At 44.3% G+C, this 27,706-nt stretch overlaps 2 protein-coding genes across 10 annotated transcripts in view; one reads left to right on the top strand and one right to left on the bottom strand.

Annotated features, from left to right (window-relative positions):
• Positions 1–26,243, top strand: part of TTLL9 (tubulin tyrosine ligase like 9) — a 74,659-nt gene extending 48,416 nt beyond the window's left edge. For 5 of the 8 annotated variants that reach the window (XM_073308726.1, XM_073308727.1, XM_073308724.1 and 2 more), the window contains exons 3-6: positions 308–400; positions 1,409–1,520; positions 2,408–2,593; positions 8,985–10,517. In XM_073308726.1, coding sequence (XP_073164827.1) covers positions 1,476–1,520; positions 2,408–2,593; positions 8,985–9,971 — 1,218 coding nt within the window. In that variant the 5' untranslated portion in view covers positions 308–400; positions 1,409–1,475 and the 3' untranslated portion in view covers positions 9,972–10,517. Of the gene's footprint in view, positions 1–307; positions 401–1,408; positions 1,521–2,407; positions 2,594–8,984; positions 10,518–18,136; positions 18,206–18,991; positions 19,083–19,726; positions 19,768–19,859; positions 19,948–21,430; positions 21,490–22,703; positions 22,901–24,219; positions 25,379–25,680 lie in introns of those variants that run through there. The other 3 variants (XM_073308717.1, XM_073308716.1, XM_073308728.1) reach the window with 3 other exon arrangements.
• The window catches only part of LOC140896711 (uncharacterized), a 29,939-nt gene extending 2,343 nt beyond the window's left edge, over positions 1–27,596 (bottom strand). Inside the window, exon 1 of one of the 2 annotated variants that reach the window (XM_073308734.1) lies at positions 27,515–27,596. The gene's annotated coding sequence lies outside the window, so the exon portion shown is untranslated. Of the gene's footprint in view, positions 1–5,091; positions 5,185–27,514 lie in introns of those variants that run through there. The other variant, XM_073308735.1, reaches the window with a different exon arrangement.
• Positions 27,597–27,706: the final 110 nt, after the last annotated feature.

Below are 27,706 nucleotides of genomic sequence, written 5' to 3'. Positions count from 1 at the left end.
TGTCTCAACATAGTTCATTTTAAAATTAATTTTCTTTATAGGCTTCCCGATGATGCTCGACACTATAGTATATAAACGCCTTGCCTATATTAATGAATTTATCTTCACAACACTTCTGTGAGATAGGAAAGTATTATTATCATTATTGTACAGATGGGGAGCCTGAGGCACAAGAGATTAAGTGAGTTTCCTAAAGTCCTACAAGGAGCCTGTGGCAGAACAAGACACAGAATCCAGATCTCCATTTGTGGCAGGCTTGCTCTTGGACTTCATAGAGAGTATGGTGTCTTTTTTTCCCTCCCCACAGAGAACCAAGAGCTTGCATCCGATTCAAATGTGCGCTCACAAACACCATCTTAGATATCCTGCGCCAGAGACCAGGATGGATTGAAGTAAAAGAGTAAGCTCCAAATTCTTTCCCTTTGCAACTGGTTAGCCTTCCCTATTCTTTTGTCATATTCAACTCTGGCTCCACTAGAATTTTCAACCAAGTTTGCAAATGTGTGTCTAACATAACTCCTTGTCAGTTCATGCTGAACTTTGTTGTATTGCTGCTGTGGACCAGGTCATATGAGTTCAGCATCCTTTCAACAAAGTGTGGTCAACCCTTTTTAGAATGAAGGCTGGTTGATTGGTTTGTTGAAGCTGAGTGACACTGTGCACATCAGCAGAACATTTGATCTCAATGCTGCTTCAATGAGGGAAGACAAAGCTGTGTTTGACCACTGTTGTTAAATGTGGTTGAAAATTACAGTGCAATACAGTCTCTTTTCTCTGCCAGTCTCTCTCATTCCTGCTTAATTTAGTATTGCGATCATTTATCCTGTCTCTAGCTTTTTCTTTCTTTCACTGATTTGTTGTGTTTGAAGACTAGGAACTGCTGACTATAGTTTTTCAGTTTTAGTTCTGTTGCTATTGATCTGTCATCCCTTAAATAGGATCTTATAAATACAATTAAATAATGTAGTACTGACTCAGGGGGAAGACTGCCGCACATTGAATTTGTGGGAACTGACTTCAGTGGAGTTGCCTGGTTGTAGATGACTCTATTCTAAGTCCTGCTTCTGCTTTTCTAACTAATTGGATGATTTCAGTTGAACTCCTGGTAGTCAAGAATCAATATGATAACTGTTTTTTTTATACCTAATACGTTGGTATGTTCAGACCAAACCAGGCTTGGTTATAATGGGAACTATTAAAATTCAGAGCCTAAACTTTTAAAGAACAAAATAAACAAAAAAATTGATTAATCATGTGTACCAAGGCTTTTTATTAGCCTGAAAAACTGCAAGGAGAGAAGGAAGCTGTGGTGGTGATGACAGGTGGTGGCTGTCAAGAAGGGTGGGTGTGGTGATGACCTAGAACTTAGTGCTTGCCTTACCGGCTGTGTCTCTGCCTCTTTCTATAGGGAGGGTGAGTGGGATTTTTACTGGTGTGATGTCAGCTGGCTTCGGGAGAATTTTGACCATACCTACATGGATGAACATGTTCGTATCTGCCACTTTCGGAACCACTACGAGGTAAGAAACCACTATGAGTGAAATATATGGGTCAGGATGGTTTTGGGGAAATAGTTTTGGAGAAATAGTCGTAAACTTCCATGGGAAAAGCTTGTTGATGGAAACTACCTTGGAATATTCCCTGCCATGAAACCTAATACCTCCTGACTGCTGTGCTAACTCCTCCTCAGAATTTATCAACCTCTGTCACTCCAGGAAACAGAAGAGTGGCTCTGCCCAGGAACATTACACTAGATTTATTGTATTCCACATCTGATAAATCTCATGAAGGCTGCGCTGGACCATCTCAGGAATCCAGGACCAACTCTACACTACAAGGACAACTGTGTTGTAGCACAGTTCTTCCTTGGGACAGTTCTAGCATAGTTCCAGAATGTAGCATGTTCAGGGCTTTAGCAGAAGCAGAAACGCACGTAAAGTCCCATGTGCACTACAAAATGGAACTGTGTTTTAAATATATCTGAGAACAATTGTATTGCAACCAGGTCATCTGAGATGGTTGTATTTTCAGTATAGACAGGCCCTAAAACTTGGTGTTTACCTTGGAAATCAGCATACCTAAAGGCTTTAGACCAGAAATAATGCACTGGGGATTGCTACAGCTTCCCCTTGCTCCTCCTGAGAACTAAAGAACAACAACAAAAAACCCAAACCAAAGCCCATGCACACACCAACCATGCAGGCTCCTCCACAAAGAAGGAAAGAATCCCTAACTTTACTCATTGGTTTTCTCAGTTAGTTAACCTCCTATGGCATCGCTGCTGAGATCTATTACCAGATATCACCAGAAACATCTCATCTCCTGGGCAATTCAAGTGAAAGAAGAGTGATGATTAATTTGTGTTAACATTTGCAGAGTCTGCTCTTGTATTTCTCTTTCCACTCAGCTGACTCGTAAGAATTACATAGTGAAAAACCTGAAGAGGTTTCGGAAGCAGATAGAAAGAGAGGCAGGAAAACTGGAGGCAAGAAAATGTGACTTTTTCCCCAAGACATTTGAGATGCCATCAGAGTACCACTTGTTTGTGGAAGAATTTCGCAAGAATCCTGGCATCACCTGGATTATGAAACCAGTAAGTATGGTCCTGTCCCAGGGGACAATTCAGAGGAGATATTGCTCACTTGGGTGTTCTGTGGGGAGAGAAGAGTATGCACACAAATCCATAGCAGGCATTGCTTAGCCAGGTGGTCATAGGCGCCGACTTTTATTTTTCCTGGTGGGTGTTCCACCCCAACTCTGCCCCCAAGGCCCCGCCCTACTCCACCCCATCCCTCGAGGCCCCACCCTCACTCCGCCTCTTCCTGTCCCCTCTCCCCCGAGGCCCCATGCCACCTGTAGAACAGCTGAACAGCTGTGGCTGGTGGGTGTTGACCACCCCAACTATTTTTTTCCAGGGGTGCTTGAGCCCCGGAGCACCCTGGAGTTTGCCTGATTCTCTCCTCACTTGCAACAGTGTAAATCAGGAGCAACCCCAGTGAAATCCGTGGACTTACACTGGTATAAAATTAATGAGCCACAGGTGGTTCACCAGCCCAGGAAGTAGTCTGAGTGGCGCTGTGATTCAGCAGCAGATATAAACCCAATCTGACAAGCCAGAGAAGGCACGTCAGACTGGCAGTGCCAGCAGGAATCTGAAATGCACTCCTTGAATTGAAGAGGGTACTACGAAGGGGTAAGTCTAGCTGGCATAGCTGTACTGGCAAAGGCGCTATAAACAAGACCTGTATTAACCATGTTCTGGGGCAGTTAATTTCCCTTGTTTCTTGAGGAAGAGGAGTTAGTGAGGGGGCATGATTGGAGGGCACCTGTGGGAGGGGAATGATCTACCAGTTTAGCTACCAGCTCTGCCCTCCTCCTGGCCCCACCATGTCCCCGGTAGGGCTGAAAGGGCCATGGGAAGAAAGGGGGATGGTAACTGATGGGCTGAGAAGCATATCCACCAGCTGGAGGCAGCAAGAGGAATAGCAGGGAGCCCCAAACTTTGTATCTACTTCAGGGAGCTAGTGCAACGGAACAGGCTCTGCAGTACAGGAGTACTGTTGATGTGTGGAATGGCCCATTCACCTCAGTAGGGTGTGCTCAGATGAATTAGGATGCTCCAAAGAGATGAATAATCTGACACAATAACAACAAGGAGTCTGGTGGCACCTTAAAGGCTAACAAATTTATCTGGGCATAAGCTTTCGTGGTACAAAACCCACTTCTTCAGATGCATGGAGTGAAAATTCCAGATGCAGGCATTATTGAAGAGAAGGGAGTTACCTGACAAGTGGAGAACCAGTGTTGACAGGGCCAATTCAATCAGGTTGAATGTGGTCCACTCCCAATAATTGATGAGGAGGTGTCAAGACCAAGAGAGGGAAAGTTGCTTTTGTAGTGAGCCAGCTACTCCCAGTCCCTATTCAAGTCCAAATTAATGGTGTTAATACCATTGGAGCACCCACGGAGTCCACGTCTATGGGCATTGGTCAGAAGTGCTGTTTCTCCTATCTTCTGGTTGATGTTCCTTCTTTTGTAATAACTTATTTCAAAAATTGAAAAATAACCCCATTTATTTGCAGAGCCAAAGTAACCTAACTGTGAAAACAATGTGTGAATATTGGTGGGGAGAGCCTGTGAATGTAAGAAGTTGCTACATTAAGATACAGATTGTGCTGATTTGCTGAAGCAACAGGGAAGTCCCCAGGGGCTCTCACTGCCAAATTCATCCCTAGCAGAACTCTTCTGAAGTCAGTCAGTTAAACCCTGTGTGTGCACAGATGTGAGTGTGCACAAAGTATAACTCCGCTTAACTGGACCTTTGTGTTAACCAAGTCTATTGTGACCCCTGAAGTAACACTGGAGAAGAAAGCCAGTTGCTTTAAAGGAGACACACTGCACCTAACATAACCCTGTTACATCCAGCCAGTTTAAAAAGCTGATTTGCATTCTGTTCACTGCATTCTGGGATGAGGGAACCGTTGCGTGTAACCTTAGCAAAGCCAGCTAGTCTGCATCTGGCTGGCATTTCTTCCTCATTGTGCTTTAGGGTTGAGGAACAAGAACCTTTTCTGAATCCAGTGGCTGGCTCCTCCTGCCTTCTGAAACCCCATTTCTCCCCTGAGACCCAAACGGAGTTGTGCTGTCTGCAGTAACTTCCACTTGGATGTGTATCCTTGGGACCAAGAAAACGTGCTTCCTTTAGAAATCGCCAGTGTAGTGAATGGAGCCTAGAAATGCCATCCTGCTGCCAGATGACTCAAACCATTTAACATCATGAACATTGTACCATAGTGCATAATTAAATGTACACCCAACTGTGAGTCTTACAACATGGGTATTGATAAAATAGGCATCACAGAAACTTGGTGGAACGATGATAATCAATGGGACATGGTAATACCAGGGTGCAAAAATATATAAGAATGACATGGTAGGTCATGCTGGTGGGGGAGTGGCATTATATGCAAAAGAAAGCATAAAGGCAAATATAGTAAAAAATTTAAATGAATCAAACAGTATAATAGAAACTCTACAGTAGAGATTCCATGCTTGACTAGTAGGAGTACAGGAGAAGAATATACTACTGACCTCCTAACTCGATGACGACGGTGACTGTAACATGCTCAGGGAGAATAGAGAGGCTACAAAAATAGAAAAACCAATAATAATGGGAGATTTCAAGTATCCCCATGTTGACTGGGAACATATCACTCAGGATGGGATGCAAAAATAAAACTGCTCAACACCATTCATTGCTGCTTCTTGGAGCCGCTAGTCTTGGAACCCACAAGGGGGGAGACAATTCTTGATTTAGTCCTAATTGGTGCACAGAATCTAGTCTAAGAGGTGCATATAGCTGAATCGCTTGGTAATAGCAACCATAATGTAATTAAATATAACATCCTTGTAGGGAGGAAAATACCAAAAAAACCCACCACAGTAGCATTTAACTTCAAAAAGAGGAACGACACAAAAACGAGGAGGCTAGTTAAACGGAAGTTAAAAGGAACTGTCACAAGAGTGAAATGCCTGTGTGCTGCATGAAAACTTTTTAATGACACCATAATAGAGGCTCAAAGTACATGTATACCTCCAAATAAAAAAGAAACAGTAAGAGGACCAAAAATGCCACTGGGGCTAAACAACAGTAAAACAGGTGGTTAGAGACAAAAAGACATCTTTTAAAAACTGGAAGTCAAATCCTTCTGTGGAAAACAAAGGAACATAAACTTGGGCAGTCAAGTATAAAAGTATAATTAGGCAGTCCAAAAAAGAATTTGAAGACCAACTAGAAAAGACACAAACTAACAGGTTTCAGAGTAGCAGCCGTGTTAGTCTGTATCCTCAAAAAGAAAAGGAGGACTTGTGGCACCTTAGAGACTAACAAATTTATTTGAGCATAAGCTTTCGTGAGCTACAGCTCACTTCATCGGATGCATGTAGTGAAAAATACACAAAGAACATGAAACAATGGGTATTGCCATACACACTGTAACAAGAGTGATCAGGTAAGGTGAGCTATTACCAGCGGGGGGGCGGGAATGGGGGGGACGGACCATTTGTAGTGAGAATCAAGGTGGGCCATTTCCAGCAGTTGGGGGGAGGGAATAAACATGGGGAAATAGTTTTACTTTGTGTAATGACCCATCCACTCGCAGTCTTTATTCAAGCCTAAGTTAATTGTATCCAGTTTGCAAATTACTTCCAATTCAGCAGTCTCTCATTGGAGTCTGTTTTTGAAGTTTTTTTCTTGAAGAATTGCCACTTTTCGGTCTGTAATCGAGTGACCAGAGAGATTGAAGTGTTCTCCGACTGGTTTTTGAATGTTATAATTCTTGACATCTGATTTGTGTCCATTTATTCTTTTACATAGAGACTGTCCAGTTTGGCCAATGTACATGTACAAACTAACAGCAAAATTTTTTTTAAGTACCTCAGAAGCAGGAAGCCTACCAAAATATCAGTGGAGCCACCAGACAATCGATGTGCTAAAGGAGCATTCAAGGAAGCCAAGGCCTTTGCAGAGAAGCTAAATGAATCCTTTACATCAGTCTTCACTGCAGCAGATGTGAGGGAGATTCCCACACCCGAGTCATTCTTTGTAGGTGACAGATCTGAGGAACTGTCCTAGGTGGATGTGTCAATAGAGGAGGTTTTGGAACAAACTGATAAATTAAACAGTAATAAGTCACCAGGCCCAGATGGTATTCACCTAAGAGTTCTGAGGGAACTACTAATTGTGTTACTTAACCTATTGCTTAAATCATCCTCTATACCAGATGACTGGTGGATAGGTAACGTAATGCCAATTTTTAAAATAGGCTCCAGCAGCAATCCTGACAATTACAGGCCAGTAAGCCTTAAGTACCAGGCAACCTGGTTAAAACTGTAGTAAAGAACAGAATTATCAGACACATAGATGAGCACGATATATTGGGGAAGAGTCAATATGGCTTTTGTTAAGGGAAATCTTGCTTCATCAGTCTATTAAAATTTTTTGAGGATGTCAATAAACATGGATGAGTAATCCCGTAGACAGAGTATACTTGGACTTTCAGAAAGCCTTTGGCAAGGTCCCTCACCAAAGGCTCTTAAGGAAAGTAGGTAGTCATGGGATCAGAGGGAAGGTCCTCTCATGGCTTAGAAACTGGTTAAAAGATAGGGAAAAAAGGGTAGGAATAAATGGTCAGTTTTCACAGTGGAGAGAGGTAAATGGAAGGATCCCCCAAGGTTCTGTACTGGGACCAGTACTGTTCAATGTATTCATAAATGATCTGGAAAAAGGAGTAAACATTGAGGTAGCAAATTTTGCAGACAATACAAAATTACTCAAGATCGTTAATTCCAAAGCTGACTGTGAAGAGTTACAAAGGGATCTCACTAAACTAGACGACGAGAACTGAGGAGGACGGACGAGGTACCTGAGGACTGCAAAGGGGCAAATATAGTACATAGCTTTAAAACAGGGAATAAGGACAACCAAGGGAATTATAGATGAATCATCTTAACTTCAGCAACTGGAAAGATAATGGAGCAAACAGTCAAACAATTTGTAAGCATCTAGAAGAAAATAAGGTGATAAGTAACATTCAGCATGGATTTGTCAAGAACAAATTGTGTCAAACTAACTTAATATGCTTCTTTGACAGGGTAACAAGCTTATGAATAGGAGGAAAGAAGTAGATGTGATATATTTTGACTTTAATAAGGCTTTTGATACTGTCTCACATGACTGTCTCATAAACAAACCAGAGAAATATAGCCTAGATGAACCTAAAGGTGGGTGCACAACTGGTTGGAAAACCATACTCAGAGAATAGGTTTTAGGGTATGTCTACACTACGAAATTAGGTCGAATTTATAGAAGTCGGTTTTTTTGAAATCGGTTTTATATATTCGAGTGTGTGTGTCCCCACAGAAAATGCTTTAAGTGCATTAACTCGGCGGAGGGCTTCCACAGTACCGAGGCAAGCGTCGACTTCCGGAGCGTTGCACTGTGGGTAGCTATCCCACAGTTCCCGCAGTCTCCGCTGCCCATTGGAATTCTGGGTTGATATCCCAATGCCTGATGGGGCTAAAACATTGTTGCGGGTGGTTCTGGGTACATATCGTCAGGCCCCCGTTCCCACCCTCCCTCCCTCCCCCCTTGAAAGCAAGGGCAGACAATCATTTCGCGCCTTTTTTCCTGAGTTACCTGTGCAGACGCCATACCACGGCAAGCATGGAGCCCGCTCAGGTAACCGTCACCCTATGTCTCCTGGATGCTGGCAGACGCGGTACAGCATTGCTACACAGTAGCAGCAACCCCTTGCCTTGTGGCAGCAGACGGTACAGTACGACTGGTAGCCGTCATCGTCATGTCTGAGGTGCTCCTGGTCGCCTCTGTGAGGTCGATCAGGAGCGCCTGGGCAGACATGGGCGCAGGGACTAAATTTGGAGTGACTTGACCAGGTCATTCTCTTTAGTCCTGCAGTCCTATTGAACCGTCTTATGGTGAGCGGGCAGGCGATACGGACTGCTAGCAGTCGTACTGTACCATCTTCTGCCAGGCAGGCAAGAGATGAGGATTGCTAGCAGTCGTATTGTACCATCTTATGCCAGGCAGGCAAGAGATGAAGATGGCTAGCAGTCGTACTGTACCATCTTCTGCCAAGCAGCCATGAGATGTGGATGGCATGCAGTCCTTCTGCACCGTCTGCTGCCAGCCAAAGATGTAAAGGATAGATGGAGTGGGTCAGAACAAGAAATAGACCAGATTTGTTTTGTACTCATTTTCCTCCTCCCCTGTCTAGATCACACTGCAGTCACTCACAGAGAAGGCGCAGTGAGGTTAATCTAGCCATGTATCAATCAGAGGCCAGGCTAACCTCCTTGTTCCAATAACAACGATAACTTTGGTGCACCATTTCTTATTGGAACCCTCCGTGCAGTCCTGTCTGAAATACTCCTTGATGTACAGGCACACCCTTTGTTGATTTTAGCTCCCTGAAGCCAACCCTGTAAGCCGTGTCGTCAGTCGCCCCTCCCTCCGTCAGAGCAACGGCAGACAATCGTTCCGCGCCTTTTTTCTGTGCGGACGCCATACCAAGGCAAGCATGGAGGCCGCTGAGCTCATTTTGGCAATTAGGAGCACATCAACCACCACACGCATTATCCAGCAGTATATGCAGCACCAGAACATGGCAACGCGATACCGGGCGAGGAGGCGACGTCAGCGCGGTCCCGTGAGTGATCAGGACATGGACACAGATTTCTCTGAAAGCATGGGCCCTGCCAATGCATGCATCATGGTGCTAATGGGGCAGGTTCATGCTGTGGAACGCCGATTCTGGGCTCGGGAAACAAGCACAGACTGGTGGGACCGCATAGTGTTGCAGGTCTGGGACGATTCCCAGTGGCTGCGAAACTTTCGCATGCGTAAGGGCACTTTCATGGAACTTTGTGACTTGCTTTCCCCTGCCCTGAAGCGCATGAATACCAGGATGAGAGCAGCCCTCACAGTTGAGAAGCGAGTGGCGATAGCCCTGTGGAAGCTTGCAACGCCAGACAGCTACCGGTCAGTTGGGAATCAATTTGGAGTGGGCAAATCTACTGTGGGGGCTGCTGTTATGCAAGTAGCTCACGCAATCAAAGATCTGCTGATATCAAGGGTAGTGACCCTGGGAAATGTGCAGGTCATAGTGGATGGCTTTGCTGCAATGGGATTCCCTAACTGTGGTGGGGCTATAGACGGAACCCATATCCCTATCTTGGCACCGGAGCACCAAGCCGGCGAGTACATAAACCGCAAGGGGTACTTTTCGATAGTGCTGCAAGCTCTGGTGGATCACACGGGACGTTTCACCAACATCAACGTGGGATGGCCGGGAAAGGTGCATGACGCTCGCATCTTCAGGAACTCTGGTCTGTTTCAAAAGCTGCAGGAAGGGACTTTATTCCCAGACCAGAAAATAACTTGGGGATGTTGAAATGCCTATATGTATCCTTGGAGACCCAGCCTACCCCTTAATGCCATGGCTCATGAAGCCGTACACAGGCAGCCTGGACAGTAGTCAGGAGCTGTTCAACTACAGGCTGAGCAAGTGCAGAATGGTGGTAGAATGTGCATTTGGACGTTTAAAGGCGCGCTGGCGCAGTTTACTGACTCGCTTAGACCTCAGCGAAACCAATATTCCCACTGTTATTACTGCTTGCTGTGTGCTCCACAATATCTGTGAGAGTAAGGGGGAGACGTTTATGGCGGGGTGGGAGGCTGAGGCAAATCGCCTAGCTGCTGGTTACGCGCAGCCAGACACCAGGGCGGTTAGAAGAGCACAGGAGGGCGCGGTACGCATCAGAGAAGCTTTGAAAACCAGTTTCATGACTGGCCAGGCTACGCTGTGAAAGTTCTGTTTGTTTCTCCTTGATGAAACCTCCCGCCCCTTGGTTCACTCTACTTCCCTGTAAGCTAACCACCCTCCCCTCCTCCCTTTAATCACCGCTTGCAGAGGCAATAAAGTCATTGCTGCTTCACAGTCATGCATTCGTTATTCATTCATCACACAAATAGGGAGATGACTACCAAGGTATCCCAGGAGGGGTGGTGGAGGAGGGAAGGAAAATGCCACACAGCACTTTAAGCACAGCACTTTAAAAGTTTACAACTTTAAAATTTATTGAATGACAGCCTTCTTTTTTTTGGGCAATCCTCTGTGGTGGAGTGGCTGGTTGGCCGGAGGCCCCCCCACCGCGTTCTTGGGCGTCTGGGTGTGGAGGCTATGGAACTTGGGGAGGAGGGCGGTTGGTTACAGAGGGGCAGCAGTGGCAGTCTGTGCTCCAGCTGCCTTTGCTGCAGCTCAACCATACACTGGAGCATTCTGGTTTGGTCCTGCAGCAGCCTCAGCATTGAATCCTGCCTCCTCTCATCACGCTGCCGCCACATTTGAGCTTCAGCCCTGTCTTCAGCCCGCCACTTACTCTCTTCAGCCCTCCACCTCTCCTCCCGGTCATTTTGTCCTTTCCTGCACTCTGACATTATTTGCCTCCACGCATTCGTCTGTGCTCTGTCAGTGTGGGAGGACAGCATGAGCTCGGAGAACATTTCATCGCAAGTGCGTTTTTTTTTCTTTCTAAGCTTCACTAGCCTCTGGGAAGGAGAAGATCCTGTGATCATTGAAACACATGCAGCTGGTGGAGAAAAAAAAAAGGGACAGCGGTATTTAAAAAGACACATTTTATAAAACAGTGGCTACACTCTTTCAGGGTAAACCTTGCTGTTAACATTACATACATAGCACATGTGCTTTCGTTACAAGGTCGCATTTTGCCTCCTCCCACCGCGTGACTACCCCCTCAACCTTCCCCCCTCCCTGTGGCTAACAGCGGCGAACATTTCTGTTCAGCCACAGGCAAACAGCCCAGCAGGAACGGGCACCTCTGAGTGTCCCTGAAGAAAAGCACCCTATTTCAACCAGGTGACCATGAATTATATCTCACTCTCCTGAGGATAACACAGAGAGATAAAGAACGGATTTTGTTTGAATGCCAGCAAACATACACTGCAATGCTTTGTTCTACAGTGATTCCCGAGTACGTGTTACTGGCCTGGAGTGGTAAAGTGTCCTACCATGAAGGACGAAATAAGGCTGCCCTCCCCAGAAACCTTTTGCAAAGGCTTTAGGACTACATCTAGGAGAACCGCAAATGCCAGGGCAAAGTAATCCGTTCACATGCTTGCTTTTAAACCATGTATAGCATTTTAAAAGGTACACTCACCAGAGGTCCCTTCTCCGCCTGCTGGGTCCAGGAGGCAGCCTTGGGTGGGTTCGGGGGGTACTGGCTCCAGGTCTAGGGTGAGAAACAGTTCCTGGCTGTCGGGAAAACCGGTTTCTCCGCTTGCTTGCTGTGAGCTATCTACAACCTCCTCCTCATCATCATCTTCTTCGTCCCCAAAACCTGCTTCCGTATTGCCTCCATCTCCATTGAAGGAGTCAAACAACACGGCTGGGGTAGTGGTGGCTGAACCCCCCTAAAATGGCATGCAGCTCATCATAGAATGTTTGGGGCTCTGACCCAGAGCGGCTGTTCGCCTCTCTGGTTTTCTGGTAGGCTTGCCTCAGCTCCTTCAGTTTCACGCGGCACTGCTTGGGGTCCCTGTTATGGCCTCTGTCCTTCATGCCCTGGGAGATTTTGACAAAGGTTTTGGCATTTCGAAAACTGGAACGGAGTTCTGATAGCACGGATTCCTCTCCCCAAACAGCGATCAGATCCCGTACCTCCCGTTCGGTCCATGCTGGAGCTCTTTTGCGATTCTGGGACTCCATCATGGTCACCTGTGCTGATGAGCTCTGCATGGTCACCTGCAGCTTGCCACGCTGGCCAAACAGGAAATGAGATTCAAAAGTTCGTGGTTCTTTTCCTGTCTACCTGGCCAGTGCATCTGAGTTGAGAGTGCTGTCCAGAGCGGTCAGAATGGAGCACTCTGGGATAGCTCCCGGAGGCCAATACCATCGAATTGTGTCCACAGTACCCCAAATTCGAGCCGGGAACGTCGATTTAAGCGCTAATCCACTTGTCAGGGGTGGAGTAAGGAAATCGATTTTAAGAGCCCTTTAAGTCGAAATAAAGGGCTTCACTGTGTGGACGGGTGCAGGTTTAAATCGATTTAACGTTGCTAAATTCGACCTAAAGTCCTAGTGTAGACCAGGGCTTAGAGTGGTAGCCATGTTAGTCTGTATCAGCAAAAATAATGAGGAGTCCTTGTGGCACCTGAGAGACTAACAAATTTATTTGGGCACAAGCTTTCGTGGGTTAGAACCCACTTCATCAAATGCATGGAGTGAAAATACAGGAGCAGGTATAAATACATGAAAGGATGGGGGTTGCTTTACCAAGTGTGAGGTCAGTCTAATGAGATAAATCAATTAACAACAGGATACCAAGGGAGGAAAAATAACTTTTGAAGTGGTAAGAGAGTAGCCCATTACACACAGTTGACAAGAAGGTATGAGTAACAGTAGGGAGAAATTAGTATAGGGGAAATTAAGTTTAGGTTTTGTAATGACCCAACCGCTCCCAGTCTCTATTCAGGCCTAATCTGATGGTATCCAGTTTGCAAATTAATTTCAGTTCTGCAGCTTCACATTGGAGTCTGTTTTTGAAGTTTTTTTGTTGAAGAATTGCCACTTTTAGGTCTGTTATTGAGTGACGGGCGAGATTGAAGTGTTCTCCTACTGGTTTTTGAATGTTATGATTCCTGATGTCAGATTTGTGTCCATTTATTCTTTTGCTTAGAGACTGTCCGGTTTGGCCAATGTACATGGCAGAGGGGCATTGCTGGCACATATCACATTGGTAGATGTGCAGGTGAATGAGCCCTTGATGGTGTGGCTGATGTGGTTAGGTCCTATGATGGTGTCCCTTGAATAGATATGTGGACAGAGTTGGCACCAGGGTTTGTAGCAGGGTTTGGTTCCTGGGTTGGTGTTATTGTTGTGTGGTGTGTAGTTGCTGGTGAGTATTTGCTTCAGGTTGGAGGGCTGTCTGTAAGCAAGGACTGGCCTGTCTCCCAAGGTCTGCGAGAGTGAGGGATCGTCCTTCAGGATAGGTTGTAGATCCTTGATGATGCGCTGGAGAGGTTTTAGTTGGGGGCTGTAGGTAACAGCTAGTGGTGTTCTGTTACTTTCTTTGTTGGGCCTGTTTTGTAGTAGGTGACTTCTTGGTACCCTTCTGGCTATGTCAGTCTGTTTCTTCACTTCACCAGGTGGGTATTGCAGTTTTCAGAATGCTTGATAGAGATCTTGTAGGTGTTTGTCTCTGTCTGAGGGTTTGGAGCAAATGCGGTTGTATCTTAGAGTTTGGCTGTAGTCAGTGGATCGTGTGATGTGGTCTGGATGAAAGCTGGAGGCATGTAGGTAAGTATAGTGGTCAGTAGGTTTCCAGTATAGGATGGTGTTTATGTGACCATCGCTTATTAGCACTGTAGTGTCTAGGAAGTGGACCTCTTGTGTAGACTGGTCCAGCCTGAGGTTGATGGTAGGGTGGAAATCGTTGACATTTTGGTGGAATTCCTCAAGGGCCTCCTTCCCATGGGTCCAGATGATGATGTCATCAATGTAGCGCAAGAGTAGGGGCGTAAGGGGACGAGAGCTGAGGAAGCGTTGTTCTAAGTCAGCCATAAAAATGTTGGCATACTGAGGGACCATGCGGGTACCCATAGCAGTCCCGTTGACTTGAAGATATAAATTGTCCCCAAATGTGAAATAGTTGTGGGTGAGGACAAAGTCACAAAGTTCAGCCACCAGGTTTGCCTTGATGGTATTGGGGATGCTATTCTCAGAGAATAGTTATCAATAGTTCTCAGTCAAGCTTGAAGGGCATATCGAGTGGGGTCCTGCAGGGATCTGTCCTGAGTCTGGTTCTGTTCAATGTCCTCATAAGTGTACTCTCTATGCCATTATCCAAATCATTCATGAAGTTTGCATATGATACCAAGCTGGGAGGGGTTACAAGTGCTTTGGAGGATAGGATTAGAATTCAAAATGATTTTGACAAACTGGAGAAATTATCTGAATTAAATAGGATGAAATTCAATAAGGACAAATAAAGTACTATGTTTATGAAGGAATAATCAGTTGCACAAATTCTGGGAAATGACTGCCTAGGAAGGAGTACTGCAGAAAAGAATGCACTAGTTATAGTGGATCACAAACTAAATGAGTTGTGAATGTCATTCTGGGATGTATTAACAGATGTGTTGTAAGCAAGACATAAGTAGTAATTCTTCCTCTCTACTCAGCACTGATAAGGCCTCAACTAGAGTATTTTGTCCAGTTCTGGGCACCACACTTTGGGAAAGATGTAGACAAATTAGAGAAAGTCCAGAGGAGAGCAACAAAAACGATTAAAGGTAGAAAACATGACCGATGAGGAAAGGTTGAAAAAATTGGCTTTGTTTAGTCTGGAGAGAGAAGACTGAGGGAGCACATGAGAACAGCTTTCAAATACATAAAAGGTTGTTACAAGGAGGAGGGTGATAAACTGTTCTCCTTAACCACTGAGGACAGGACAAGAAATAATGGGCTTGAATTACAGCAAGAGAGATTTAGGTTCGCATTAGACGTTAGGAAAAACTTCCTAACTGTAAGGATAGTTAAGCACTGGAACAAATGACCTAGAGAGGTTGTGGAATCTCAATCACTGGAGCTTTTAAGAGCAGGTCAGACAAACACCTGTCAGGGATGGTCTAGATAATACTTAGTCCTGCATCAGTGCAGAGGACTAAATTAGATGACTTATCGAGGTCCCTTCCAATCCTACATTTCTATGATTCTATGATTGAGCAACAAATTGGCAGATGAAATTCAATGTTGATAAATGCAAAGTACTGCACATTGGAAAACATAATCCCAACTATACATACAAAATGATGGCATCTAAATTAGCTGTTACCACTCACAACAGAGATGTTGGCGTCACTGTGGAAAGTTCTCTGGAAACATCTGCTCAATGTGCAGTGGCCATCAAAAGAGCTAATAGAATGTTAGGAACCATTAGGAAAGGGATAGATAAGAAGACAGAAAATGTCATAATGCCACAATATAAATCTATGGTACACCTACACCTTGAATACTGTGTGTAGATCTGGTCACCCCATCTCAAAAAAGGTGTATTAGAATTGGAAAAAATACAGAGAGGGACAACAAAAAATATTAGGGGTATGGAACAGCTTCCATGTGAACAGAGATTAAAAAGACTGGGACTGGTCATCTTAGAAAAGAGACAGCTAAGGGGGGGATATGAGAGAGGTCTATAAAATCATGAATGGTGTGGAGAGAGTGAATAAGGACGTGTTAGTTACCCCTTTACGTAACACAAGAACCAGGGGTTACCCAGTGAAATTAATAGGCAGCAGGTTTAAAACAAACATAAAGTAGGACTTCTTCACATAACATACATTCAACCTGTGCAACTTGTTGCCAGGGGATGTTGTGAAGGCCAAAAGAATAACTGGGCTAAAAAGAATTAAGTACGTTCATGGAGGTTAAGGAAGCTGGGACTTGATGACAAGGGATGGGGTCACTAGATAAATTGCCCTGTTCTGATCATTCTCTGAAACATCTGGTACTGGCCACTGTTGGAAGACGGGACACTGGGCTAGGTCTGATGCAGTATGGCCAGTCTTAGGTTCTTAACAGGAGAGTCACTTTGCTCTGCACAGCAGGTCTGGTAGGAGGGGACAAGATAGTTTGTCTCACTCTGCAGATCTGGCCTATCAATAAGAGAGGGCTTATGATTAGTGAATGGGAGGCAATTATGCAAACTAACAGTTTAATTACAGCCATAAGGATAACAGCTAGTGATTATCCAAGTCTACAAATGTTAATTTGGGTTAATCAGCAACAAGAAACCTTATATTAAGCTTGTATTTTGTGCCCACAAACTCAATTATCATTGGAAATAACCTGAATACAATAAATGAGACTATATTAAAAGATTGTGGTCACAAAAATTATACCAACAACTGGAATGAAGTAGTTTGTGGCTGACCTCAAAACACACAAGTAAAGATACACTTCGTGTTACTCCTCATGTCACTCTGTGCTCTTGAAAGGACCTAGACCTTGCAGTCTCAGACAGACCCTGCGTGTGTTGCAGTTGTGTTTAGAGGGGGTGTGTGCAATTCTGGTCCCAGGCCACTTTACTTCTTTTCCCACAAATGTGCAGCAGGGAAAATGGGAACTTAAACGTGGAGAGATGATATACACTGTCTTGGCTCAGTGGCAGTTTGAAGCTAGAAACACTGGTTTTATCACATTGGAGAACTGAGATTCCAGAATTTCCAATGGTGTAAAGCAGCTTGTTTCTATCCTTGGCCTATCTTCTTAAGGTCTTGAAGGATTGGATCTTAAAATCATGTCACCCTGGATTTATAGAAAATAGCTTCATTTTTAGAGGTTTTTAAAATTTAACTTTACTGTCACTCCAAGGCCTGTAGCTAGTAACTAAGGCAACCTGGCTTTACACACAGACAGATGTGAAAAATAGTCCCAATAAAAACTTTTTAAACTACTTACAAAATCTAAGGTAACTGTTGTCTAAAATGTGGGATAACCAAAACCCATGATGGCATGTGGTGATGTAAAGGTTTTATTGCCTCTCCTTTGGAATGGCTTGTATAACTCATGGCATTCCCACTCATGAATACTGTCACCATCCCATTAAAACCCTTATATCACCACACACCATAAAATATTTGCTTTTTATAGCTTTACATAAAATAGCATCTTCAGCCTTTTTAAACTCAATATGGAAAAGCACTGACTTATTCTTCTGAACTGAAATTGTGTGGGTTTTTGGCTGACTTTTTATATAATTAATATTAATATTATAGCTCCTTTCATCCAAGGAGCTCAAAGTGCTTTACAAAACTTTAAGCCTCACAATATGCCTGCATAAATATATGGACCAGTTCACCCCACCACTCAAATAGCAGCATTTAAGGTCATGATTCTAAGATCCTTGATCTCTCAGGATTAGGTCCAAGCAGCACAACACAACAGTTCAGGTCAGGAAGTGAAATAGGATACAATTACCTATGTGAAACTGCAGGAAGAACTTAGTTACCTGAGTAGGAATTTGGCCAAGACTGGGGTTGACACTCTTATTCTTACAGATGTTAAATGGCCAGAACCCTGGTTTTGTCTTTTACCCAAAAGACAGCCCTTCAAATAGATCCATGACTAGGGCTCTTAGGTGTTAAGGTAACACAAATTAATAATAATAAATGCTGTACCAGTGCCACAGTATGGTGTTACTGACCAATGCCTCCCGCTGAGTCTCCTGTTTTTAGCTTTTTGTACAGCACCCACCATGCCAAATGGGTGCTTAATAAATAAATGATGAATCAGGGTGTGCAACAGATGCTTCCATAATCACCTTTTAGAGAATAGCAGCTGTTCCGAAAGGGAATGCTAACTGCTGTGTGTGAGAGTTGCCAACAACTATAAAAAGGGCAGCAACCTGGATCTTCTGTTAGCTGCCATGGTGCTATAGAAATAAGATTTCTTTCAGTAACCACTTGTTCCCAGCTGGAGGCGAGTGAGAAAACTTAAGAATAAAGCAACTAACACTTCCCTTCTCCTTTATGCTGCAGGTTGCCAGGTCACAAGGGAGAGGCATTTTTCTGTTCCGAAAACTCAAGGATGTCATTGACTGGAGGAAGGTGAAACGTGTACTTTCTCTTCTCACACCACCAAATTTTTTTTTTGGGAAGGTCCACCTAGAGCAGAGGCCACCAAAGTGTGGGGTGTGCCCCTGGAGGACCATCCAGAGGAGCGTGGTGGGGCCCGGGCCAGTCCCCATGGGGGCAGGGAGGGAGTGCAACCAGTCCCTCCCCACCCCCAGCTGTGCTACAGTCCAGCCCCCAGCCGCATCCCCGGCTCCTGGCCCCATGTGTGTGTGGCCCCAGCCTTGGCCACGGCTCTGTTCCTGGCCCAGGGCCAAGGCCAGGAGCAGAGCACCTGGTCGTGGGTCCAGCTGCTGGCCCCCACCGCAGCCCGGCTGTGGCTCCACTCCTGCCCCAGACCCACCCACAGCTGCGGCCCCAGCCTCAGCCCCCTTACCCTTGTCTGCATACCCCAGCCATGGTCCCGCTCCCGGCCCCAGCTCAAAGGGACACAGACAGGGGTAAGGGGGGCATGACCCTCAAAAGTTTGGGGACCGCTGACCTAGAGCTTTGGTCTTCCAACTGTAATTTTATCTAAATACCTTTACTCTAGTCACTTACTGTCCCCATCTACAGCTTTCACATGTAACACTTATCACCATCCACCAGGATTACAACAGATTTTCTCACTGTGCAACAAAACAAAAGGTGGGATGTTTGTCGTTGATCTGAAATCTAAAACTGGGACGGATTGACTGGAGAATCCTGTGAGTGCTTGTGATTTGATTTTTCTCCTCATTCAGTCTTGTCCATGGAGAAGAAATAACTTGTTTTATTTTGCAGGATGGGGTCCGTACAGATGATCAGAAAGATGAAACTCAAGTAGAGAATTATGTAGCTCAGTGCTATATTGAAAACCCATATTTAATAGGAGGTAAGATGCTTGTTTCAGTCTGTATCTGCCTGACATGTGGAGAGAGACACTTCCCCTATGATGTTCCTGTCACAGAGGGAGGGAGATCCCCAGATCACCTGTCTGATGAAGGTTAAGACTTTATATGGTCAGTTCTTGCCTGAAATTAGCTACTTATGGATTTAAATGTGAATCTTACAATGCTGCACAGTCAGTGCTGCTGGTGTGGTAATTTAGTGGTCCTGCCCCAAAAGATTTTGAGAATACAGAGGTGATCCGATGAACAAAAATTAGACCTAATACAAGCCACACATATTAAAGATAAGCCAAGCCCCATATGGTAGCAGGTTCCTCTCTAAGAGCTTCTCTTCATACAACCAGGACCAAAAGGTTTTAGCGCAAATCTTGTTGTTTTGGTACAAGTCTGTATGTGGCCACTTATTTGGATTAAGAGCATCCTACTGATTTAAATTGTCTTAATCCGAAATTCGTGTCCACACACAGATTTGTACCAAAATAACAAAAGGTGTGACTTAAGACCCATCTAGTTATTTTGGTGCATGGCTGTGTGTAGATAAGTTCTAATCTGGGTTTTTGTAACATTAGGTATGACTAGCACTAACTTCACTATGTTATATTGCTATATATTTCTCTTTGATTCACAGGTCGAAAGTTTGACTTGAGAGTTTATGTTCTAGTGATGTCTGTAAGTGCAGAAGTCCATTTTATTTTTATTGCAGTGACTGGATTGGATTTTCTTGCTATTCACCCTCAGTTTCTCGCTCCCCTTTCTCTCAGTACATTCCACTGAAGGCCTGGTTATACCGGGACGGCTTTGCTCGCTTCTCCAACACACGCTTCACTCTGAGTAGCATAGATGATCATTGTATCCTGACTTATCCTTGTGGGATACAGGGCAGTTGCTAAGGAATGGAATCTACCATTTTAGTATTTTGGGAGGTGGGGAGTGAAGAAGGGATCCAGAAGAACACGTACCCTTATATCTTGTCTCCTGACTTCTGGATACTTACAGAATACTCATCCTTTGCGATTGTTTCTCACAGGCTGTTCCACTGTCATCTTGTTTCACTCTCGCCCTCTGTCATTGGAATACTGGTGTCAGTGGATCTCCAGAAACGACAGTCAGCTAGGACCAAACATGGGAGATCAGTCCCACTTTAGCAGTACAGGTGCACTTATTGCAGCCTGCTTTTTTCATGGATTCATGGAGTTTAAGGCCAGAAGGGTCATCTAAACTGGCCTCCTATAAATCATAGCTAGGGCTCCATGTCTGTCACAAAGGTCATGGATTCTGTGACTTTCCGCAACCTCTGTGACTTCTGCAGCAGCCAGTGTGGCTGACTCCAGGGCCGACCAAGCAGCTGGCTCCGGGGCTAGCTGCTCTGGTGGCCCTGTGGAAAGCCACTCCAGCCGCTGCTGGAACGGCTCTGAAGCCAGCTATTCGGCCCAGGGGCCAGCCGCACCAGCTGCTGCTCGGGCAGCCCCAGGCAGCTGGCCCTGAGAACTGCCTGAGCAGCAGTCCTGGGGGCGGCCAGAGCAGCCGCTGCTTGGCAGTCCCAGGTGCAGCTGGTGCTGCTGCCCCACCCCCCCAGTAGCAGCTCCCCGGGGCGCCTGCCCCCAGTAGTGACCTCCACCCCCAAGATTTAGTCAGGGGTATTTTTAATAAAAGTCATGGACAGGTCATGGGCCGTGAATTTTTATTTATTGCCCATGACCTGTCCATGACTTTTATTAAAAATACCCGTGACTAAATCGTAGCCTTAATCACAGCCCATTAAATGTCCAGTTACCCCAGTACTAAGCCCAATAACTTGTGTTTAAGCATAATTTGTATTTGGCTAAAATTAAGCGTATTCTTCCAGAAAGGCATCCAGTCTTAACTTGAAGACATCAAGAGAGAGAATCCACCACTTTCCTTAGTAAAATATTTAGTGACTTGCTCATTCTTGCTCAGTATGATCAAAAGGTAGGTTGCTTTAATGAGGCAATCCAGAGTGGGTCTACATCCAAGGTTCTTGGGCACTGGTGCTCTGCATGACGGTTAGGTTGCGTTCCCAGGAGAAGAGCTTCCATGTAAGTCCATCACAAGACACAATGAGGGCTAAAACTTGCTCTGGGCTTTGTTACTAGTTGTTCCAGATTTCCATTTTTATCTGTATTTATTTTCTCTTAATTTTTCACTAAGATGTCTCCCTGCAGTGGTGGGTATAAGCTCCACAATTAGGGAAGGGAGGAGAGATTCATTGGCATAAGGAGCACAGGAGGCTGGTTTAGGACCCAAATTCAATTTCTAATTATTTAGAGTGTCATTTTCTGTCTCCATGATCCTTACCTCCTCCTCATGCCAGATGTGCATCTCACCAATGTAGCAGTGCAGAAGACTGCACCTGACTACGATCCAGAGAAGGTAAGTGAAAACTTACTGGCTACTTCAGCTGACCCAGCCTGTGTCCAAGCGCGCACACACTATGCTGGGTAGTTCAGGGAACGCAAGCAAGTAGCTGTTCTGACTTCGTTGTTCCAGCTACTGTGCAGTATATATGGCAGGTTGGTAGTCCCTGAGGAAGTGCTGTATGGATGCTCTGCCTTGGCTGTCCTCTGATACCCCATGAATGTGTTCATTGATGGATGGTTCAGGAGATCCAGGGAGTGAGAGCTCTGCTCTAACTGTTCCATTACAACTGTGCACTACTTTGTGGTGTTGAGCATTCTGACTCCACAAGTAATTCATTTTTGGATAATGCTTGTCAGAGACCCAGACTTGTAGTTGTTAAGGAAAAGTTAGCACATGTGACTCCATTTTGGTTTGGGGCCCACCATTGTCTAAAAGCAAGCACATCATGCACCAGGAGGAGTGTTCCTTAGATACTGCATTCCTGTGAAAATCCTCCTCCTTGTCTCCAGCCTGCTTTGACTCCCGGTATCTGTTCTTTGTCAGTCCCTAAACTCCCTATCTCCTGTGCGTGACCTACCAGGCGTAATTCGTAGCATTTGTGTGCGTGTCCTACCAGGTGTAATTCGTAACATAGTGCTTAGCATTCATTGCTATTACCACAGCTATAAGATGAGCTTAGCATCTTCAGAGGTCATCTGTAATTGCTACCCCCCTTTTCTGAGGGACCTGCAGTTGGAACAAAGAAAAAATCTTAAACAAATGAGATCAGCTTTAAATATTCTTTGTGAATCTGAGATAGTTAAAAGTTCACAGAAACAAAGGTTTGCATTGAACTTTCCATTTTATTTGCTTTTCCTCTAAATCTCTAGCCTAATATTTCTTGGTCCTTTGGAAAGGGAAGTCCTAGATGTGTGTCTTGTGAAACTCTGATGGAAAGAGAAGGTGGGATGGTGATCACTATTAGGATACCACTCCCAGTTTTGAGATTAAGTATTGGTTTTACTCCACTTTCCAAGCAGAGACTGCTGTTTCTCTCTAGACTAAGGTTAAATTATTCCTTTCCGAGATGCACTGAGGGGAGGAACATCTGATTCTGGGTGTTTGGCTTCTTATTCAGAATTGTCCTTTGACTGTAGAGAATATTCAGTGATTATTTCAGGTAGGCAAGGAAATGCATGGTCACATATGTAGGAACAGCTTGTTATAGTTGTATTTGTATGTGTTAGGGCTGCAAGTGGATGATTCAGCGATTTCGACAGTACATGACTGCCAAGCATGGGGCAGAAGTGGTGGAGACTCTCTTTGCAGAAATGGACAACATTTTCATCAAGAGCCTACAGAGTGTTCAGAAAGTGATCATCAGCGACAAACATTGTTTTGAACTGTATGGATACGACATCCTGATAGACCAGGATCTCAAGCCGTAAGGATGTTAGTGAGCATACAGGTGGAATACAGTGAATGGAAGGCTGTCTAAACAGCTATTAGACTGAAAAGGCTAAATATTAAGTACACTTGCCATAACCTCAAAAGTAATTTATGTGAAGTGTTGGCTAAGAGGCAGCCTTCTTTACAGAGTTTTAGACTGTGGTGGGGTACTTCTCCTGTTGAAGACTATGGGAAACAAACTCCGCAGGAATCTAAGAGATTGTAACAAGAAATCATACATTCAAATTTGGTTCACCGTAGATTTTTATAAAAACAAACTTTCACACAATGTGACTACTAGAAACAATTCAATTGTTTTTTAAATACACATCAAATAAAATGTGCCTTTAAACATAAAAACCTTCTTCTGCAGTGTTTGCAACCAAAATATTGCAACATTGGAAACCTGAAAATAGAACAGACTTTCACTGCAAAAGTAAACAAAGAGCAGCAAAAGCAATAAAATTAGATTTTTAAGATTTTCAGTTTTAATCATATAAAGAGCTATTAGTAACATTGATACGGAAATTTGTATAACATATGATTTAAGTTGACAGTGCCACTTTAAGCATCCTCTCATTTCTTCCTCTTCCTCCCTCTAACAATGTGTGGTAGCCGGTTTTCCAGTTACAACCCTCAATGGCTTGTCAGCATCAGTCTGATGTCTCTGCAGTGCCACTGGGGACAGCTTTATTTGAAGTGAGCTAATAAGCGCTGCTCAACTGTGGTCTTGGGTAACAACCCAAATTTGTACAAGCTAGTCTGCTGTAGTCATAGCTTCAAACCAAACTGCTGCTTCTGCAGTGACAATCTGCACAGAAAGAGCTTGTGTAACTTCTGATCAAGAAACAAATCAAGTTGAGGTGAACTGGACTGAATCACCATGATGTAACTATAATACTATAGTTTGCTGCTGTCATCTGAGCAATGTATTGGGTACTTCCGGATCCACGTAGTCATATTGAGCGGTTTGTTAGGAAACTACTTCCAAGATACATTCACATCCCTGCACTGAGGAAAGGGTTAAAACTTACCCTGTGATGTAATGGGGTGTGGGGGAAGGTGTTTCATCTAGCCTTTAGTTCTACTTGTATACTTTTTAGGGTGCTGGAGGGGCTCTCTCTTTATTACAGTTGAGCTCAGAATATTCTTTGTGTACAGGAATGATGTCTGGGGTTCGATTCCCTGTCACTTCACTCCCTCCTACCTGCTCTGCAGCAGTGCAATGAGGGTTCCCTAGACAGGCATTTCTGTTAGGTGGACAGATTGCTTAGCTGTCTGCTTCCCTCTAATTCACTGCTGTTCTCTCTACAGCTGGCTTCTTGAGGTTAATGCTTCTCCCTCACTCACTGCCAGTAGTCAGGAGGACTATGAGCTCAAATGTTGCCTTCTCAAGGACACATTGCATATTGTGGACATGGAGGGCAGGTGGGTGAAAAAACTAGTTTACTGCTCTCCATGAGTCTTACCAAAGCGTGTGAAATGTATCTGAGCTAGTCCTCCAGCTTCTGTAGACAAAAGATCGGACTCAAGGCTGCAGGTTTGTCATGCTGGCATTTGCTTCTCTCACTTGGTGCCACTGCCCTGTGACATATCTAGAACCTTCCAGTGATCCACTGGTGGGTCAGGATCCACCGTTTGGAAAACAGGTTATATAAATTTCTATTTTACACATCAGGAAACTTAAACACTGAGAACACTGTCCCAGTGGCCTTTTCTCAGGGCCACAGATGAAGGTGGTGTGAGAACTGGGTCTTGAACTGGAATTCCTGGCTTCCAGTCTAATGCTCAGACCACATGTCTCTCCTTTCATGCCTCATGTATCCAGCCTCCTGTCCCAGGAAGCTTGCCTTGCATCATTTTATGATTGACGGTGCAATTGTGCTAACCCAAGATATTAATAGTAAATAGCTGCCCATTGCAGCTCTCAGCTGTTTGGTTTTCTCCCTGATCTGCACAGGTTTCCAGCCAATGTGCAGACAGTGAATCAGATAGCTACACAGCCATTGCACATGTACTTTAACACCTTGTATTTGATATTGCAGGCTGACGGGGAAGGAGAAGCGTATTGGGGGCTTTGACCTGATGTGGAATGATGGTCCAGTCAGTAGAGCAGAAGGGAACGTGGATACACCAGTAAATGGAAGCTTCATGGCAAACACACATTTAGGTACTTCACTCATACGCAGATGGCAGGGCATCCCACTCATGGTCCTTAACTGTTTAGACATCACCAAAAGTGCAAAACATACTTTTCCCTCACGAGTAAAAGGACCAGGTGTGAATTATCACATCGTGCTAGCAGAGTGTAGTACCCCTGTGAGGCTAAGTGTGAGGGGGTGAACGTTTTCCAATAGTGGGTGTAAATGATCAAACTATAGGAGCATTAAAAGCTGATGTGGTGGCAGTAGTAAGATTTTTGGAACTCCTTACCGCATGAGCGAGCACAGGTATTCTTCACCTGCCAGTTCCTTTTAAAAACTGATTCCCAAATGTTCACAATAAAATTGTGACAGCTGTTTATTGTGCACATTTCTAATGTTGGTTGCATATTCTTGTTTTAGGAGCCCACAATAATGCCCAATTCAATCAGGCAGAAAGTGCCTATTGCAGGTTTTCACATAGCACTAAGTAGTTGAATATGCCTTCAGTATTTTCTCTGGTTGTAGCTTCATGCTAACTGATTGGAGCACAGCTTTGTCTGAAAGCAGGTGATTATCTCTACTCTTCACTCTTTGTAAGTCATATGTCACTTTGTTAATGCTTTCATTTCAGGCTACAATAATGACAGGAAAAAACAACTGAAACAGCTCTTCAAACCTCTTCATACCCAGCAGAAAGTTTAATGCTGATCCAGAGCATCAGGAAAGAGAAGTCACTGAGGACTGAGCTCTTTCACTCCCTCTTCCTCCTATCGTGGACCTGCAGTTCTCATTTGTCTCTGGACAGTTTTGCTGCCTCAGCATAGGATTGCTGGCTATTTCTTGGTTCCTTAAGATTTTCCCTGCATGGGAACCTTAGTTAACAAATGAATCCTGTTCATAAGCCAGAGCAACAATAGATGTGGGTTGGCTTTTAACTTGGACATGATGCAATCAGGTATTTTGGTTATGTTCCGTTGTGATTGACCAGTTCTTCAGTAAAGAATTAATCTGTTTTGTTCCACAGCATAGGCTGTAGCAAGGCTGTCAGCTGGCTACTACATATGACTATAGATCAGCGGTACACTCCACATTGCAGACAAAAAGCACTCCTATCCATCACTTTGACTCTGTCTATGTTGCAATGGGTATGAATAAAATATTTAATGCCTCAGTGCTGTTAGAAATCCACAAGAAGTGCTGCTTCACTGGTCCTCAATTTGAGGTTGTTGACTTCAGTAGTTTTCCTTTGAAGTGTAAGCTATAACAGGGGCTATACAGAATTTGCTCAGTAAAATGGAAGCTTTTAAGAAAAGTGGGTATTTGAGCCTCATGCTGCTGCTACTATAGAAACGTGTCAGATCGTAAGACCTGTTGCCATGATACAGTAACAATAACCTTACCGGTAGATTTTATGAAGGCCCTGAGAGTGGCTCCACGACGCTGGTTACATGAAGAGGGCTGTTATAATGAAGGGGTTTAGTACCTTTGAGATAGGAAAAGCAACTTTACCACCCTCTTACAGAAGAGATGTAATTTTCTGGGAAGCTACAGGTGAGGCTATTGGCTAATGGGAATTATTTTTAACTTTGAAATGTGGAATTTAAGCCTTAAGCCTAGAGTGCATAGATTTGCGTTTAGCAGTTAGAAGCTTGTGGCTGTAGCTCTAAACCCTGCACACTCGCTAGTTAAATACAGGCAACTTCTTAAAAGTGCAATCAAGCAAAGCTGACAGATTTATCAAAACAGCCCCTGTCTTAAGGAGAGTGGAACAAGCCTATTCTGGTGCAAACCCACTCCTCCTGAGCTCCATTTAAATGTTATACTTGTGCAAAACTGAACAGGGCAGTGGATAGTAGTGTGTATGTGTCTGCCCAGCTGGCTGGGAGACTGGCTGAGGAGCTAACAATTACAGTTGTTCTGTTTAAAGTGTAAACACCTGGTGCTCAAAGCTGTTCACCCTATACGGCAGGAGGCTGAGTGCTAGAAAAAGATGAAGGGTCAGTTACAGTTCTCTGGGCTGAGTGTACAAAATTTCCCCAAACAGATGCAGTTGTTTCACTGGCTTGCTTGCTGTGCCTACTCCCCAGCCCTAAAATGTAAACCAGTGTTTTAAACTAAAATTCCACACCCAAAAGCACTTTCACTAATTTAGGGCACACTTTCAAGCAATGCAAACATTAACAGTGGAAAAAAGAGTGAAAGTGATTCTGCTAGGCCCCAAACTCCCTTTGCTGTATTCAGAGTGAACCAAGTTTCAACCTTATCTCTGACTTTTTCAAAATTAAATAGCAATAACAAGACATAACACACCTACCACTGTCTGCACTATTGAAGCGATGGAATATGAAGGAGAGCTGCTCACGGTAGAATCACCTTAATTCTTTTCCTTTAGTTTTTGCATTAACTGAAAAGTTATGTGTTTTGTAGAGGATATTAATATATGATTAATATTTACTAAAGTTTACCTGAGCTAGTGTGGGGAAGAAAACCTTCATTTCTAGAGAGACGACAGCAGGCTTTTCTTGTCCCTGTATGTTCCTCTTCCCCAGGCCCGTGCACAAACATAAGCAGTCATATTTACCATTTCATTAGAGCAATTAGGAACAAAGGAATTACTAGACATGGGATTTATCTAGTCCACTATCCTGTTGCCAGTA

The sequence above is a fragment of the Lepidochelys kempii genome, chromosome 13, assembly GCF_965140265.1.
Source record: "Lepidochelys kempii isolate rLepKem1 chromosome 13, rLepKem1.hap2, whole genome shotgun sequence".
In the NCBI taxonomy this organism is placed as follows: Eukaryota; Metazoa; Chordata; order Testudines; family Cheloniidae; genus Lepidochelys; species Lepidochelys kempii.
Note: the sequence above shows the minus strand (reverse complement) of the source record. Positions and strands in the feature narration are given on the sequence as shown.